Source organism: Lepidochelys kempii, chromosome 3 (genome assembly GCF_965140285.1).
Source record: "Lepidochelys kempii isolate rLepKem1 chromosome 3, rLepKem1.hap1, whole genome shotgun sequence".
NCBI classification, from domain to species: domain Eukaryota; kingdom Metazoa; phylum Chordata; order Testudines; family Cheloniidae; genus Lepidochelys; species Lepidochelys kempii.
The window spans coordinates 146,397,282-146,414,351 of record NC_136382.1 but is presented as its reverse complement, the minus strand read 5'-3'; the positions used below and the strand labels follow the sequence as shown (position 1 = coordinate 146,414,351).

The window sequence follows — 17,070 nt, the reverse complement described above, 5'->3', positions numbered from 1 at the left end:
CTGGTACTGCAAGAGACGATCCCCTCTGCAGCTGGTACAAGACAATTTCTTAGCATGTTTCATTAGCACAGTACCATGCTTTGCTAAGCATTGTACCAAAGATGAGTTTAGGGAGAATCTTTTATTTATTGATTTAAATAATTATAAGGGTATATTTATTGAGATCTGCATGAAAGACTAGCTTGAGTTCTGTTCATACAGGTATCTGCAGGAGGTGGGTTACACTGACACTATACTGGATGTGAAGTCAAAACGAGTGCGAGCTTTGTTGGGCCTCTCAAGTGATCCATCAGACAGGGAAAATGACAAAAATCAAGAATCAATGGTAAATGGTACAGAGGCTGAGAGTAAAGAAAACGCAATGATTGGGTAAGTGCCTAAAACAACAAATGTTATCTTTGTATATAAGTGCAACTTATTATTATTATTATAAATCTAGTTTATGTTCATTTGAAAACGTATACTTTTTATTCTTCAAACTGACTGAATATTTATAGCCAATTCTGTTTTAAAATTTTAAAGGATGAATATGGAAGCCACGCTAAGTATGTTGCTTCTTTATGAGAATCTTAATTTTATTTCCGTTGGAAGGTGACATTAAGAAATCAAACCTTATTTGTGATACATCTGTTGTTAAATGCTTTAGGGAAAATACCAACTGCCAGAGTCATCTTTTTCTTTGATTTATTGGAAACCTTAATATAGATTAGAGGCCTCTGCATTCTGGTAGATAGTGCTTACTGTTATAACAGTATAATCTCTAGTAAGCAGAGGATTTTATTTATAGTATCTGAAAACATTTTGAACATGGGTAAGTTTTTCACTGTTATAACTCTCCAACTTTGTGACTAGTGTTTACATGGATAAATATGTGAAATTCTGGGTATAATCTAAGTGTAGCTTCCATATGTTCATGCCAATCCTTTTTTGATATAAAAATCTAACCCTTTCAAGTTTACTTATGTTTTGTTTACTAAATAATATTTTGCTGAAAGTATTGTAAATAAATGTTTTAATGTTGTCACACTTATTACCATTAATATCTGAAGCTCACTTTAGGTGTTCAGCAAAATTATTCCTTGGTTCTTGACTGAAATACTGTAGCTTTGAAGACCTTAAACTAATAAAAAGGATGCTGAGTCATTTTGATTAAAAATCTGTGACTGAGCTCTGTACTCCCATAGGTAGTATTACCACCAACAAGCAGTAGACCCTTGTTTGTCTAGGTTTGGCCTCTTGTTTCACAAGCAGTTGTGGTTTAAATGTAGCAGAGGGTAGTGTCCTTTTCTTTTGAAGTATAACTGCTTTATGTGGCACCTAATCTCCAAAGGGAGTTCACAATAATCCCAGCCAGTAGATAATTTACTGGCATCAGGCATGTGTGCAGAGAAGTTATTTAATTAACTAATTTTCATGCTATAATTAAAATTATTCTGTTAAATGAGGAATTAGGGCATATGAGGGGACCCCAACCTGTTAAATTATTTTGTACTTCTAAATAGTTAGCAAGCCTTGCCCTGAGGAGGACATCCTCTGGTTGGCAAGGGCTGCTGCTGCCAGGGCACCTTTTTAAAGGCAGCCTTCCTGCTCTGAGGTAGTAACCTAATGGAATTGACTATTTGTTGTAGAAAACTGATATTGGGTTTGTCAGATACATTATTCTCCCTTTCCATATTTATCCTCTTTATTCTCTTCCACTTTCTCCTATGATAGTTTTTAATTTTTGTTCCAGTCTTGAAGAAATAGTGAGTTCTGACTGCATATATAGCTTTCAGTTTGGGAGATGTGAATGATTTGTTTTTGAGTTAAAGTGGGAGTTAAGCTCTCTCTCCCTCCTTTTTGTTTTACTTGAGATTAGTGGAGTGTCATTTTCCATTAGTTTGAATGGACGATCCCTCCAGATAGGGAGATATGTAATGGGTAAATTGGATTGAATGATGGAGCTGAGCTAGTACATTTAAAGATACTTGTTAGGAGGATACTCAGTAGAGGAGATAGGCCTTGGAGTTGGTGGCACCAGATACTTTATGTTGCCTCCTTCAGCAACTCAGTTCTCCTTTTTGAGAACTATGCATGTAGTGGGGGTGTAACTGTTCCTTCAGATTTCTTCTCCATAAGCTTTGATCTTACAGAGCTAGGTCTGTTTTGAATAAAGTTAGAGAGACAAGGTGGGTGAGGTAAAATCTTTTACTGGACCAACTTATGTTGGTAGAAGAGACAAGCTTTCCAGGTCACCCAAAGAATAGCTCTGTGTAGCTCGAAAGCTTGTCTCTTTCACCAACAGAGGTTGTCTCTCTAATTTCAATAATACCTGGGACCAGCACTGCTACAACAAAAACTTGAATAAGGTTAACGTTTGCATTTGCAGGCTATTTCTGGCTGTGAGTGTTCAGTGATCCACCAATTATCTGTCGTTTTAGAAGGCTTGCAGTTGCAGAATTATGGTATTGCATGTGTAGTCTGAGAAATTGCGATGTTCTCATCTCACTTGTAACGCACAGGGTCGCTAACTGATGAGAAGAGTTTAGTTGAGGATCTGGGTGTTTTATGTGTGTGGAACATGACAAATGTTATGGTTCAGTTCATGTATAGATCCTCCATTATATGAGGATTTCATGATGGAGTTCTCTGAGCTTGTTTCTGCATTCTTCAAATTATTCTGTGTTTGCAGATGTCAGCTCAGACCACTGGTTTGCCTCTTCTTAGAAGTGAAGGATGTCAGGGTTTTACCAAAGGATTGAGAAGAACTCTTGCAGGGCAGAGTGTATGACTGGCCAACTGTGTTGTGAATATTTTGGATTGTATGGTATGTGTGCATAGGCGATCAACTATCATATCTTATATTACAGTGCAGGAGATATTTCATGCTTCTCTCCCTTCATTTCAGTCCTGATGGGCTGCATGGCCTGTCTGCTTCCTCAACCTCTAGAAGAGCACCAGTGCTGAGTACGTGATTGAGATTAAGGGCAAGCAGGATGAGCCAAGTCCTAGTCAGAATATTTGTTCAGCGTTCAGAGACTTGACACTGTCAATCCCTACACCCAAGCAAGTCAGCCTCTAAGAGTATTTCCACACTGCAATTAAAAATCTGTGGCTGACCCAGGCCAGCTGACTTGGGCTAAGGGGCTCAGCTAAGGGGCTGTTTAATTTTGTGTAGATATTTAGGCTTGGGCTGAAGCCTGGGTTCTAGGAACCTGAGGGGTGAGAGGGTCCCAAGCTCGAACATCTACACTGCAATTAAATAACCCCTTAGCCCAAGTCAGCTGGCACAGGCCAGTTCCGAGTGTGTAATCGTGGTGTTGACATACCCTCAGAAAAAACTTCTGCCTAAATTGTGGGAAGAACTGGGGAAAAGTTTAGATGGCGTAGCTCACTCTCCACTGGCCCAGAGGAAAGTGTACCCAGAGTGAGGCACCCCATTAGTCCCAGACAGCTTACTTTTCTAAGAGGGGGAAAGAATAGGGGAGTTCAGTCAGCTCCACCTCCTCCCCACATCCATGGTGTATGGAAAGCTGGTGGAAGATTATGAAGCAAGAATAAGCTTGTGATTGGGGGCAGGAGGGAGACAATGGGGTGGTGGTGATGGTAGTAGAGAAAGAAGTGATTGGAGGGTGCTGTGATAGAGGGTATGCGGAAGAAGAGCAAAAGGAAATGACAGAGAAGAAGAAAAGAGACAAATTGATGAGAACTCTGAGACAGATTGAGAAGGGATGGAAAAGAACATGAGTGAAGGAAGTAAAGACCACAAACTAGGGGGAAAGAGGGACTTTGAAAGGCACAGAAAGAAAGAGAGGAAACATGTTACAGTTTGAGGGAAAAGAGATCTCAGAGTAAAAGAAGGGGAAAGCACAGAGGACACACTAAGTTATAATGTTTAAAAGATTTTATATATATACTGTGTGTAATATATATATAGAGAGAAAGAGGGAGAGAGCAGATTGGCCAAAGTGACTACCACACAAAGAGAACTCATTCAATATGTGCAGATGTAATGTTGGGAGGAAATCTCGAGAGTTAAACACTTAAAGCTACAGTATGGTCATTACTTACATTTTCCATGTGTCTCTTATTATTATTGGAATATAAGTTGTTAGTAATTAGCTAATACCATTTCAGTTTGTAGTAAATTAATACTGTAGGAAAGGTAGTACAAAACTGGAGGATGCCAAGTGAAGAACTGTTAGTCAGTGAAATGTAAACCTTCAATACAGTCAGATAAGATGCGATGCTAAAGGGGCTTCTGTAATGTGATAACTTATAACTTTTCTTAGGATTTGAACATGTCTAGGCTACCTTCCTATTATGTAATAATGTTACAGTAAAAGTACACATAAATAATTGATTTGTAATCAAAGTGGATAAAAATCCATTTTTTATGAAAATATCGAATTTTTAATTTTTTAAAAAATTCTTTTTTTTTTTTTTTTAAAACCTACTTAAAAGGAAATCTGAATTTAATACAAAATATGTTGAGGCCTAAACTTACTATATTCTCTTAAAACATCTCAATAATAAAAAAATGTGCTGAATCCCTGAGCCTCTATCAAAAACTGAATTCAAGGCTGCTTTTCTGTGTAAAGAAAGACGTTGTCCCCCGTTTCTAGCTTTTGAGGTCAAGCTTTATTAATATGGCATAATAAGTCAGTCTAAGTAACTCATTTTCAAGAGTCTTAGGCAAGTAGGGACTTACGTTACAGTCACTTTCACTTAAGCATATTTGAAAGTTTTCCCAGGTTGCCCTGAAATAATCAGTTTAATTCACTGATTGCAGTTAGTCCAGCTGTTTAATATATCATTTAGATGTAAATGTGAAACATGTTAAATTTTATATATCCAAAACATGTAAGGTTGTTTTGGTTAATAAAAAATAAATTTTATGTGCTGTTTTGTGTGTTTAAATTCCAATTATCATCCTTATACAGCTTGACACAAATCATGACCAAAAAGTTAATTATCTAGTAAAGGAAAAGAACAGTTTGGATAGACACCTGTCAGGGATGGTCTAGATCAGGAGTCGGCAGCCTATGGCACGCATGCCAAAGACGGCACGCAAGCTGATTTTTAGTGGCACGCTGCTGCCTGCCGGGTCCCAGCCGCCGGCCCCGCTCAGCCCGCTGCTGAACCCAGGCCGGGACCCCGGCAGGCAGCAGCGTGCCATGAAAAATCCTGCCCGCCCCGGCCCGCTCTTCTCCCGCCCCCTCCCTCCCCCACCCGCAGGGGCAGGGTGAAGAAGCTTGGTCCTGCCAGCTGCTGCTGCACAGCAGGCAAGGTCCCCTCTCCCCTGCCGTGCTGGGTTCCTGCCCCTCCTCCTCTCCTTCCCTGCCGCTGATCAGCTGATGGCCTTTGCAGGGGAGGGGAAGAAACAGAGCTGCAGTGCGCTTGCTGCTCCAGGGAGGAGGCGGAGAAGAAGTGGGGACAGGGCTGTGGGGAAGGGGGGGAATCAGGGCATATCCCCTCCAGCCCCCTGCCATAAGCCACTCTGGGCAGGGGGCTGGGAGCACCCCCAGGACCCTAGCCTACACCCCCAGCCCTCTGTACTGACCCCTGCACCTCCCTCACACACCCCCAGCCGTCTGCCCTGACTCCTGCACCCTCCTCACCCCCTGCAGCTCTCTGCCCTGATCCTGGCACCCCCTCACACACACACACCCGGCCCTCTGTCCTGACCCCTGCATCCCCCACACCCCCCACATACTCCAGCCTTTACTCCAGCACCCCCCCACATACCCAGCCTCCCACACCCCATGCCCTGACTCTTGTACCCCCCACATACTCACCCACACCCTGAGCACCAAACGGGAGCTCCTGCACACACACACACCCCACACACGTTCCTGCCTGCACCCCTCGCACTAAATGGGCGCTGCCCAGGTAAGCACTCCACACCCAAACCTCCTGCCCCAACCCTGAGCCCCCTCCCTCATTCTAGCTCTTGGCCAGACCCTAAACCCCAACCTGCTCCTTCACCCCCAGCTCTGTGCTCAGTGCACTCCCACCCTCAGCTCAGTGCAGAGAGAGAAGAAGAGAATGGGCTAGAACCAGGGAGAAGGTAGGTACCCACCCTGTGGGGGCAGGGCCGGGATCCCAGGCCGGCCGCGGGCTGAGCAGGGCCGGTAGCCGGGACCCTGGCTGGCAGGAGCTGGTGGCCGGAACCCCAGACTGGCAGCGGGCTGAGCCGCACATGCTGGTCTGGGGTCCTGGGCGCCGGCTCCGCTCAGCCTGCTGCCGGTCTGGGGTTCTGGCTGCAAGCCCCTTGCCAGCGGGGTCCTGGCCGCAGGCTCCACTCAGCCTGCTGCCGGCCTAGGTGAACGGAACCCCAGGCTGGCAGTGGGCTGAGCAGGCCGGCGGCATAAGATCAGCATTTTAATTTAATTTTAAATGAAGCTTCTTAAACATTTTGAAAACCTTGTTTACTTCACATACAACAATAATTTAATTATATAATATATAGACTTACAGCGAGAGACCTTCTAAAAAATGTTAAAATGTATTACTGGCACGCAAAACCTTAAATTAAAGTGAATAAATGGAGACTCGGCACACAACTTCTGAAAGGTTGCCGACCCCGGTCTAGATTTACTTGGTCCTGCCTCAGCAGAGGGGGCTGGACTTGGTGACCTCTCAGGGTCTCTTCCAGCTCTACATTTCTGTGAGTCTGTATCTTTAAATAAACAGTAAATCACTCAACATTTTCTAACATACTGAAAACGTACAATTAATATGAATCTGAAAATATTAATCTATATAATTGCTTAAATAAATATATATAAATAAATGTATGCCTCCTAGATAGCAAAATGATGTATCAAATCTAGTGTAAAGGCTCTATTTTATTGCATGTCCATGTATTTTAATGGTTTTACCAGCCAATGAGCGTGTACCTTTCTTAGAAAATAGCAGAAGTACAATTTGATTTAAAATTAATTATTTAAATCTAGGCTTTCCACTTGATGCTTTTAAATCATGGTTTAAATCAATCCACCATGGTGGCAGTCAAGGTTTAATAAAAGGACTTGCCTGCATGCCAGTGGTGAATGAATTTGTCTGACAAATGCCAGTCAAATTTTGCACTTCGAGGTGATCCCCAGAAAGAGGATCTCATGTGATGCTTTTATACTGTCTGCTTCTAGCACAGTATCTTACGTACGAGCATTGCACCAAGTGCAGCAATTGCTGTTGCTACCTCAGCCTCTCTCGGCACTAGTCTACTGCCTTCCACCATATAGACTGACGTCTCTCATTTCCCTCCTGTCCTCTACCAAATGTCTCTTACTGTTGTTCGGATAAACCCTGTCTTCTTCCCTTGTCCTTGCATGAAGTCAAACTGGCCAGATGTCAGGTTTCTGGGAGGAAAGGAGGATACTCTTCTCTCAAAAATGTAATCACTTTATTTTTTAGGGTTTTTTTTTTTAAGAGGGAAAAATTATTTTGCCTGTTGTGCACACATCCATTATACCATATCTCACCTGACCTATGTTCATGGCCACCATTTACTCCTGGGGGAATTCTGTGCTACTTGATATGTGCAGACTTCATGGCCCCTGCAGATTTCTTTGCTTGCCCACAGAAAATGGTGGAGAAACAAAAGGAAGCCGCAGTGCAGGCACATCGGTTTGGGTGCCTGGAGCAGCCAGCAGAGATAAATCACCATGGGGGGGGCTGGGGATTCCCCAGCAGGTGGCTCCTACCCTATGTTGGGCTCAGCTACAGGTCCCAGCTGGGCTGGGGAGGAAGAAAGATGAGACTTGCTCTTCCCCTGCTAGGAGTGGTTGGGGCCACGTTAGACCCACCCCCCGAATCTTCCCCAGCTGCAGAAAACTCCACATGCTTTCCCCCACTCCACTTCCTGCCCCCATTGCTCCTCAGCTGCGGGGGGGTGAGGGAGGCGGGAGGGGGGGAGGAGGTCATTGTATGGGGAGCTGCTCCCCATCTGCCCATCCCGCAAGCATCCAGACCCCTCCTTACCAAACCTCACCCCGCTGCACCCAGACCCCCTCTTGAGCCCTGCCCCCCCCAATCCCCACCCCGTCTGCATCTGGACCTGCACCGCTGCACCAAGACCGCCCCCACATTTGAACCCCCACCCCGACAAGCCCCACCCTGATGAGCCCCTCAACCCCTCTGCCCCAGCCAACTGCACCTGGACCTCCCACCCCACCAAGCCCCACTCCCCCAGCACCCAGACTCCCTGCTGAACCCCAACCGCCCTCGTGCAGCCAGTAGCCTGTGCTTTTCACTGCTCTGCTGGAGCTTCCACATTTATTTATTAATAAATAACATTTTCAGAATTTTGCAGAATTTTAAAATATTGTGCTCAGAATTATTATTTTTTTGCTCAGAATTTTTAAGTGCAGAATTTCCTAAGGAGTACCAGGATTCTAATGTTCAATGCTATAGTGTTGGCTGTAAATGCTACATCTCTGGAAAATGGGAAAATTTCCATGAAGAAGCTTGGAATGCTTGGGGTGACGGTGTTAGGAGGCTGCTTTTATTCATCTCAGTGTTCCTATGTGGGGAGGACGAGGGTAGCAGTAGGCAGAGCTGCTACTGTGGTAGTACTGTGAAGACAGTGACTCTTTTCTCATAGACTGAAATGCTTAACTGAAGATCTGTGAGTTTCTAACTACTTCAGAAAATTGTTTTAAGTCTGGATAGTCTCAGCTTTTCACATGTTGATGTTGGATTTCCAGTAGATTTGCTGGACAGTATTTTTGGAGCACCATGCTCAACTTACTCCAATTGTCTGAAAATCATTTAAGTTAGGAGTTAAAGTTTTTCCTGCTCATAGTCTAGTATATCAGTAGCCACTAGGCATATGGCTGAATATTTGTCTTTTTACACATTCCTGTATATCTGCTAATGTACAGATCCTCATGAACACTTTAACACTCAAGAACATCATGTGGATTTGGGATGCTTCCTGGAAGATTTTGATTCCATTTATGAAAACATTATTTTGATAGCCTGACACTGATAGTCCTGTTCCCACATGTTTCATGGCATTTAAAAGGGGAGCTATGTTCACTTTCTTCAGATCAACCCACTTGCATTACGGAAGATAAGTACAACTTCTGAGCATGAATGCACTCAAAAACAGATACTAAACATAACTTTCTATTAACATTTGAAATTTCCAATGCCTGCAGTGAACAGAATGAGTGCTTTTCCCACATCAAATGTTTTATATCATTAAACAAAACAAATGGAAACTGCCTCACTAAAATGTCATGTGTAGCCTTGTGCAACATGAAAGTATTTAAGTATCTTTAGCTTACTCCTTAAATCTTCTTTTTAATCACTTTACCCCTTAACTGAATCCTAGGTAGTCCAAATTAATTTCTTTTTGAGGGTATATTTTTATTATTGACAGAAGAATAAACATATAATAGAATAAAACTGGTGAAATGGAATAAAGGAATAAAATGTTTAATAACAAAATAGATAATTTATGATGCTGAGGACTTGATAAAGAGGCTCAAAGATGAGAAACTGCATTTAAATGACCAGTTGAAACTCATTCCAAGAGTTCTAACATTTATTAAAAAATCACTTTTTTAAAGGTTAAGGCTAATTGGGCTGTAATCTCTCCCTAATCTCAAACTGGATTTGTGCCTTTTTATTTTAATAAGGCTGATTTCTGTTTCACATCTTACACATGAGCAAAATAAACTCAAGTGAAAACCGTCATGGAATCTGCTCCCTAATGTCAGGAGAATAATTAAGCATTTTTCCATGACCCGGATTTATTTTCTGGAGTGAAATAAACCATTCCAACCAAGACTTAAGCAACTAAATGTCTTTCTACTCCAAAAGGCAGAATACCTGAGTAATTCCTGCATCCATAAATCCTCTTAGCACTTACACATTTAATAAACCTGCTCTTTGTGTACTGGCTGATGAACATACATAGTGTGTGTTAGCATACTTATAAAATGGTTTATTGGAAAAAAAAAATTAAACCCCTGAATTTAATTGGAGGAAGGAAATAATTCCAAAATAGTGTGCGAATTCAACACAAATAGTAAATAAAAACAATTATAACACTGAAAAACTATTTTTTATTTCTAAAAATCGCTTTTTATTCCCCTCCTTTCCTCAATTCCTATCTCCCTCTTGCTTTACCTGAGTGGGGCTTCAAAAACAGCTGTTTTTGCCACACCCAGACACTCTCACCAGATGAATTTAAACAGGGCTTCTGAAGGAAAACTACTGGGCCAGTTGGCTTTAGCTGATCATTAGGAGTAATGCTTCAAACAACAAGCAACACCTTACCGTGTTCTTTGAGGTCCCACTCTTATTGATCCAATGAAGACACTCGGGCCTGTGACAACAGCTTCACTTTAGAAGCCTCTCTCATTACACTGCCACACATCTATGACCAGTACCAGTACCTTGTTTTTGGAAACCTCATACAAGGCACTTCTGGAGTGAAGAGGAAGAGACCAAAAAAAATTAATAAATAGGGGAGAAGGAAGCAGAGAAGAGGAGAGAGATGAATAGAGAAATAACTTTTAAATGTTACCCCAATTATTTTTTACAAAAATTGTTTGTGGAGTGGTATAGTGATCTGGCTAGTCAAGCAGCCTTATCTTTTCATGTACATTTGTTGGGACATAATTATATGGGCTGAAAGCTGCTTCAGTTAGTAAACTTGCAGTTTACATCCAAACCATTTTGTAAGTATTACTTCCTACTTTTAGTTTGTATTGCATTGTTTCTTGTATAGTGTGTTAATTCACTGGAAGTTTCAAAGAGATTGTGACAGACTGTCTAGCCTGTCATAAATTTATACACAAGGTAAAAATTATATTAAAGCAGTTCTACAGTTTTATTTGGTGACATGTATTTCCATATTTTCAGTTATACTGCATTATAAAGGGCCTGGCTCTCTGCATGGTAATGAAAATTCTTCAAAACGTTTAGAGTCATTAGTCATAGAAAAGAATAAGCTAATTGATATGTATGCGTGTGTTTTCTGTACTCAGTCTGAGACACAGCTCAACTAAGATTTTGGCAGGCTTGAAAGAACTTTCATACCATGAGAAGGGAGTTCTTAAAGATACTATGGCCTCACATTTGAACAGATTTTGTTGGTAGGAAGAGATAAGGAGTCAACAAAAACTAGCTTAGGAAAGTGATGTAACATATATATGAGGCCCAAAGCAGGCCTTGGGGAGAACAAAAAGCTGTATTTTCTGTAAGTAGGAGAGGGGATTTTGCTAAAACACACTCTCCCACCCCTCTCTCTACCCTGGGTCATGTGAAGCCTTTCTGGTGCTCTAGATTAGGCCTTTGAAACTGTGGTTCAGACACAGACTTTTTCTGTATTGGCCTGATTAAACATTTTTTAGTCTAAGTTGAGCCTGTATTTAACTATTTTATTTTGTGAATTTTCTCTGTTTCTGTAATATACCAATAAAGTCTGCTTTTATTTAAGACTACCTGTCTTTGGTCTTTGATACTATTAGTCACTGACAAGAGTCTCTGAGAAGGAACTAACCTCTTTCCTTGTGGGAGGGAGGGCACAGCAATTGAAAGATTCAAGGTGGAAGGAAGGCCCCAGTAATTAAAAGATCTGAAGTGTCATAAAGACAATAACTGTCTTCAATATAATATTAACTAATTTCAATAATTTAATTTTACATTATAAAATATTATGGGTCATGTTAGAAGCAGCAAAGAAAATTCAATATGCTCTTAGTGGCATCATCATTAAAAACAGTGAGTTAAACTTTAGTGCCCTGTGTTTTACAGTTTACTGTATTTGAACCAGCTCCTAAATTTTAGACCTTGAAAGCCAAATGAACATTATACATTTTGGACTAGTGCCTTATGTTTTAAGGTTTTGACCAACTGGCTTCCAAGCCAAAATTTTTGCTGGAACAACAGTTCAGGGCAGGAATTGAAGTTGGTATGGTCAGACCAGTCATATCAGTGAGAGCTTTAAATGATATCTCTGGAGTACTTCTCATAGAACAGAATTGGGGGCAGGGGTGTATGCTCTACATTATCTCAAAGAGGATTGGGAGTTCTGTGAGGGTAATTATGCTCTTTATTCCAAAAAGGGGTGAATTCAGATATTTCCCAAATCTGAAATCATTAAAAAAGCATATTGTACCACCTGGTCCTCTTGCCCTCAATGTGTGTGCTAGGAATTTCCCCGTAAAGGTGCTATAGGGAGGGGTGCCCTCAGCTGAGTCCTGTTTTTCCCCCTCCCTACAGCTGCTTCTGTCATTATCCTGCTGTTCAGCCTTTTATCATTATCAAGATTACGCTTCACACATCGACCAACTTTCAACCACAGGTTTCACTTTCAACTATTTAAAGCTTTTTCTTTTGGTATTCTAGAATAATTGGTAATGTAAAGTTAAAATCTATTTGATTTTTATTGAGTTAAAAGTAATTTTAGTGACTACTCTTATCCTTGAGTGGTCCTGCCGGTTTTCTTCAAATCACATACTCATAATTTTTAATGATTTTCACTTTCCTGTTGCTTTGTGAACCGTAAAGGAAACTGACTAAACAGGGTATACCTTGAAACTGACTTTACACGAAGTGCTGTCAAATGCACAATATAAACTAAAAAATGGATAAGTTTTCTCTCATATTTTTCAGCTAACAGCATTTTTAGACATCACTTGTAATAGCAAGTAAAAATATTAGATATTTATGTGATTTGCCAAATGGCAAGAATACCACAAGTAAAAGCATTAGGAGTTAATGTTATTAGATTGCCAAATCTACCAGAGCACAAGGCAGAGAAAACATGTCTGCAAGGTGAAGCTTCATTTATCTGTGTACCTCTGGGGTTTGGAGTTTTTTCCACTTGTTTCCATCTGTATTTAGCTTTCCTACCAGAATCTTTGTTCAGAGTTCTGTCCCATTGTGAGTAGTGTTAGGCTGATTTAGTTTTATGGTTTCTTATTCATCCTAGGAGTTTGAAGTACTGATTCACTAATTATGTTTATTCTTAGGATCTCTTTTACTGTACTGTATGTTCATCAACATTACCTTGATTAATGGTCACAAGGTCTAGCTTGGATTCTTTCTCTTAACCGTTATTGACATACCAACTCTTCCTGTTCCAGAGACATTTTCTGGATTTCTGCCAGAATTGACAAAAGTAATGTTAGCAAAATTATATTTTATTAAATGTTAACTGCTCTTTAGAACCCCTAGTACTTAATTTAGTCTTAAACGGATTTTTTCCCCTCATTGAACTGTTTTACAGTAGCAAATTTAGTACTCATCAAAGGTGCGTGATTGATGGGTCTGGAGCATTCTATTTCCCAGCAAGATGGGGGGCATCACAGGCAGCAGTGAAGTCATATTCTGCTCTGTCAGATTACTGTGCCCCTGTGAATGCTTGAAAGCTAGCTTGGTTGTCTTGGCTCATTCAGTCCTTTTGCTCTCTACTGCAACTGCCAAGAAGGGTGCCAGTTGTGGTGGTGTTTTGTGATGTGGGCCCAGCTGGAAACTGTTCTAAAATACTTCAGAAAATTGAAGCAGCTAAGTTGGGAATTGCAGCTGAGCAAGAAATAATTACAGGGTGTTTTTAAAAAAAAAAAAAAAAAAAAGAGAGAGAGAGAGAGAGAGAAAAAAGGACCCATCATTAATATTATATTGTTTGCCCACAAATATAATTACATATAATCATTGTCCAATTTTACCAACTGACTTATTTTTATCTTGCAGAGCATTGGTCATTACAGAACAAAACAACCAGATTGGTGAATGCAAATTTTTTTTGTTTTTGCTCTTCTTTATTCAAAATATGTTTTTTATCCAGGAAACCAGAACTGACAGACTCTGCCTCTCTGCTAGAGACCTTCAAATTTCTTGAAAATGCAGCTTCAGATTTCAGTGATGAAGATGAGGATGAAGATATTGAAAGAAGAGAGAAAACAATGATTGATACCTCAACGGTGGGTCAAAAAAATCTCATTGTTGAAAAACTTGTGGTGAACAGAAAAGTAAAAGGAAAGTGTGAGGTTAAGGAAAAGTAAACAGGCTGATTCTGTGTCCCTTATACAGGTGCATCCGCGTGTGCCCCATGCAAATGATTAAACACACCCCATATATGACTAAATGTATATCTGCCTAGTTGGGTGTGCAAGATTGGAAGCGTAAGATATGTACTTCTGAATTTGTGTGCACAAAGTAAGCATGCCTACTTGGAGCCTGAAAATTATCCCCAAATGTTATTTTTTACTCTTCTTTGGTCTATTCTGTTAGTTTTATTTAAAAAAAAACAAACCTCCTGCCACCACCTGCTCTGTTTGAATCCAGAAGTTTGTGAACCTAATTATTTTTAATGAGCAACTGATCAATTTTATTTTTTAGGAACCACACACCTTCTAATTCAATCTTCTTCCTTCTTTTGGTGTTGAGAAGTATAATCTGTAATTCTAAATCAGAAATCCATTTGATGTGAAATATTTGCTTAAAATTTTTAAACTAATTTGAGGAAAATGCTTTTTGCAGTTTCCCAAAACTTATTACATTTCATTTTTAAGCAGCTTGTAGAGAATTTTAAAGTAAATGTATCTGTAATATATGAATAAACCCAACCCTAGTATTTAACCCAATCCCGTATCGTTTTGTCAAATTGTTATGCTTACAAGAAGCACGCGGGAACTTTTTCAGGGGAAAAGGCAATACACCATGTTTATTGAAGATACAACAATTGGCATATACATTCAATCACACCACACACACAAACACACACTGTCCCACCAGTCGATGTTATAGTTACCAGTCTGGATCAATCTAGTGGCCAGCTAGGTTGATCACCAGTAGGGAGGAGCCGGGTTCCGTTGGTCGCAAAACGATGCTCCGGGGAAGTCTTAGCAGGACGAACCCAAAGTTTCATGGCAAGGCACCCTGTTTATATAGTGATTTTCCTTCATTGGGACTAATGAGTTTTGCACCATCATGTAATCAATTGTTGTTTGACGAGTGCTTGTTTTCTTTTATTAAGTTCCTCAGGAAGTTATTCCATGCTGGTTGTGATTACAGCTATCTTGTCCCCATTGATAGGTGCCTGTCTCATTTTTAGAGTCGTTAATCTGCTCTCCTCTGACATTTAAATAGGGGCATGTTGCAGGCTCTTGGCGCCCTTGCGTCTGTCTACAGTTCCTCCCTAGACCATCTGGTTCGGTGATGGCCTTTACACTTATCTCTTAACACACACATTCCTTATTCACACACAAAACAAAATTAATTTACACAGAACATTTTGAACAGGAACATCAAGTTGCAATGCAAAAGAAAACAATCATGGCATTCTTTTGCTTATTTTAAAGTGCTAAATCTATTACAAATTGGTGACCCTCAAAGGTCTGTCACTGCCTTGAAATCAGCACAGACAGATTCTGGCTGATGTATCTTTACCAGTGGCCCATTCGGCCATTTCTTTCTGCTATTCAAAAAGGTTGGCTGGCAGGATATGATCAAATCATACACCAACATATTTAATACATGCTACATTATTATTCTTCATCCTTCATTCTAAATTATATAAAATACAAACATAAAATCCTACTACTACACAATGACTAAACTTCCCTTTGAGTATACAATGTATGGTAAGGTTACAATTGATCAAATGAAAATGTCTGAAAATGTTGTCCTAATAAATCATGTTTGTCTAATCAGTGGTATTTAAATATAATTTTAAAATAACGGAACAGTTAGTTGTTTGATGGTACAATGGTGATTGACTTTGGAAGTACAAATAAATGCCCTTTCTTTCTCTGTCATCGAGGGACTGCCGTCTGTAACAAGCAAATTTACTTTCTGCAGATCTAAAAAAAATTTTTCAATAAGCCTTTTACCTTTGCAAAAATGATCTCTCCTGGGTGTATGTTTCTAATGGTATTAAGCACAAAAATTCTTCCTTGAAAATTTCACCATCATAAAATCTAACAGTGATAGCTGGGCAGTGTCATTTAAGTTGCTTGATTCAGCCTCTTTAAGAGATGTGTATTTGGCATTTTTAAAATCATAAAGCAGTACTGACAGACAATCCTTGTAATTTATCTCCAGTCTTTCCACTGCCATAAAATTAGGTAGGGAAACTTGCTTCACATGGTTCACAATGTCATCTTTGTTTTTATCTCTGGCAGATAGGAAGTCATAGGCAAATGGTAGGCAGCACATCACTATTCGTGAATTTAATTATAAACATTTTTTTAAGGGGATCTGGTGGACCACACAGGAAGCCTTGGTGGAACACATTTGGCTCGGAAGCTGCCTATTGAGTATCATTGTACTACTGCTTAGATCAGCTGAACTATGCCACTCAGTGGTGTGGATTTTTCATGTAGTTATGCCAACCTAATTTTTTAGTATCGATCAGGCCTAAGTGAAATAAGTACTGCTCAAAAGCAGTTTTTCATTGAAATAGACACCATTATAATTTACAGTAACAAGGTGCCACAAGTACTCGTTTTCTTTTTCTGAATACAGATGAACACAGCTGCTACTCTGAAACCAATAACAAACCTAAGTCACTGGTTAATTAAATGACTTTAACCTAGACAATCTGCTTTTGTTGTAGGAAAAATTAAATTTCAGTTGACAAGTATAGTATGAATTAGTGTAGCTTAGAACTTTTTGTTTTTTAACAAATTACTGAGATGGTGTTAAAGTGACCAAAGAAAATACAATTTAGAAGTGACAAAAGCATAGATGGTGGTGGTAAAATGTGCAGCAAATAGGCAAGGTCACCACCATTTTGCCCAGCAAAGATGATTCTGAACAAATCAGTTTTGTAAAAAGGGTGAACATAAGAATACAGACTGTCACACTTGTAGACTATCCCTGGTAAATTACCAGTATAGCCCTTACTGTGCTAAGGTTGTGTATTGACTGCTTTAGGGTGAGGAAGATTGTTGTTTTAGACAGGACTTTCCTTTAGATTTACTGTTTGAATAAATCAAATGTGTTTACTTTGTCCTGTTTCCTCCCTGCCCCCGCCGCTAAAATAGAGGAACCCTATGTTTAATTTTTTCCTGCCTCTGTTCTAACTTTGTTAGTTCCACGTGTGAAAGCAAATAGTACTGGTAG

The 17,070-nt window shown here is 40.1% G+C and overlaps 1 protein-coding gene across 6 annotated transcripts in view; it reads left to right on the top strand.

Annotated features, from left to right (window-relative positions):
• The window catches only part of STRN (striatin), a 108,846-nt gene that overhangs the window by 53,206 nt on the left and 38,570 nt on the right, over positions 1–17,070 (top strand). For all 6 annotated transcript variants that reach the window (XM_073338372.2, XM_073338377.2, XM_073338373.2 and 3 more), the window contains exons 5-6: positions 202–369; positions 13,790–13,925. In XM_073338372.2, coding sequence (XP_073194473.1) covers positions 202–369; positions 13,790–13,925 — 304 coding nt within the window. The remainder of the gene's footprint in view (positions 1–201; positions 370–13,789; positions 13,926–17,070) is intronic.